At 44.4% G+C, this 1,842-nt stretch overlaps 1 protein-coding gene across 1 annotated transcript in view; it reads right to left on the bottom strand.

Annotated features, from left to right (window-relative positions):
* The window catches only part of LOC143037809 (uncharacterized), a 4,496-nt gene extending 3,472 nt beyond the window's left edge, over nt 1-1,024 (bottom strand). Inside the window, exon 1 of the mRNA XM_076206366.1 lies at nt 455-1,024. Coding sequence (XP_076062481.1) covers nt 455-1,024 — 570 coding nt within the window. The remainder of the gene's footprint in view (nt 1-454) is intronic.
* Nucleotides 1,025-1,842: the final 818 nt, after the last annotated feature.

The following is a 1,842-nucleotide window of genomic DNA, read 5'->3' as shown; positions in this document are numbered from 1 at the left end:
TATTAATTTCTTGCATGAGATAATTGTTGTTGCCGAGAAGCTAGGTGATTCTCTTAAGCTTTGCGTTCGTGGCGGTCCATGTTGAGCAGTGGGTGAGGGCTCTTTTGACGAAGGCGTTGAAGACACTGCGTCGATACCGCTCAGGACACTCACTTGCACCGTTAAGACAGAATCCAAGATTGGTGGATTTGGTATAAACTTCTGTCGAAAATGAAGTGGCTTCACGACGAACCAAAATGTCGAGGAAAGGAAGCTTGCTGTTTTGTTCTATCTCGTGGGTGAAGTTGAGGCAGAAATTTGTTTTGAACTTGGAAATTAAGTTCACGACTTCTTCTGTGTTGGCACTGATGAAAATATCGTCCACGTATCTTGCGTAGATTTCTGGCTTTGGATGGTGCTGCTGCCAGAATATCTCTTCTTCAATATGTCCCATATATAAGTTAGCGAAGAGTACTCCCACAGGTGACGCCATGGCGACACCGTCGCATTGCGCGTACATGTTGCCGTCGGGCCCGTAGAAGGGAACTTCTTTGGTGCATGCCTGTAATAGCAGACGAAGTGTGTTTTCTGGAATTGCGATTTTATGTTCCGGATGGTATAAGCAATGGCATATGAAGTCTATAGTTTCGTTAATTGAAACATTCGTAAAAAGACTCTCGACGTCCATCGATGCCATTATGTTGGAGGGTCGGGCTGTCTTCAAGATATCAAGAAACTCTTCTGAAGACTTCAAGCTGAAGGAGGCAGGGACAAACGGAGATATTAGTGCGATGAGGCGCTTAGCGAGCTTGTAAGTGACTGATGGTGTCTGGCTGATGATTGGGCGATGGGGATGGCCATTCTTTTGGGTCTTCACATTTCCGTAAGCATAACCAAGCTTATGGTCACCTTCTATCAACGCAAGCTTTGTTGTGCTAGAGTTGTTGTTTTCACGGATTAAGCGGTTGAGCTTTGTCTTGATGTCATTGGTGTGGTTTCTGGAAATTCTTTTGAATTTGGTGGTGTCGTTCAGGATGGAAGCCATTTTGGAAAGATAGTCCTCTTTGTTGAGAATAACGAAAGTTGAAGACTTGTCTGCTCTATGAATCACGATCTGGTCGTTATTCTTAAGTTCTTGGGCAGCAGCCCTTAATTCGGGTGTAAGGAGGACATAATCGCAGTTTCCTCCTTACACCGTTTGTTCCTGCCTCCTTCAGCTTGAAGTCTTCAGAAGAGTTTCTCAATATTCTGAAGACAGCCCCAATCTTGCAGATCTGACAAACTCCTCAATCACAGAAAAAAAACTTGACTCAACAATGCAACGTAAGACAACATGACATCTTCGCGCTATCCACAGCACGGAAATGCCTAATGTCACCAGTGAGATCCAATGATCCCTTTCTTATACCTACAACTTCAATGTATATCTAGCCACATCCACCAATAATATAACTAAACCCCATACAATGGAACTAACACCCATATCTATGTTCAATGACTAACACGTATCCCATATAGTAACCCACAACAACATGCCTATCTAAGCACTTTTCATTTTTATTAACGAACGGCTGCACCTGTTGAGGATGGGGCCGCCTAGGTCAAGGACCTACACAGTAGGGAAGATCATTTTTTCATTTGTACCATATCTGCAGTACTTGAAAATATATCGCCAAAAGTCCCACCGAGGTATTGCATCACCCGCTGAATCACCCTATGTACCAAACCCCCTTTTTTGGTTACAGCATGGTCTTCAACCCACCTTGCTCTTCACGACGCCCTGATTCTACGAGGCCTGCAGTCCCTCAGCTAACGTGACTAGGTAGTCATCAAGTCCTCCACGATATCCTCCAACAGTCCTAC

Source organism: Oratosquilla oratoria, chromosome 23 (assembly GCF_046742065.1).
Source record: "Oratosquilla oratoria isolate Oo_2021 chromosome 23, ASM4674206v1, whole genome shotgun sequence".
Taxonomy (NCBI): domain Eukaryota; kingdom Metazoa; phylum Arthropoda; class Malacostraca; order Stomatopoda; family Squillidae; genus Oratosquilla; species Oratosquilla oratoria.
The sequence above is the reverse complement of the archived record's forward strand: the minus strand, read 5'-3'. Positions and strand labels throughout refer to the sequence as shown.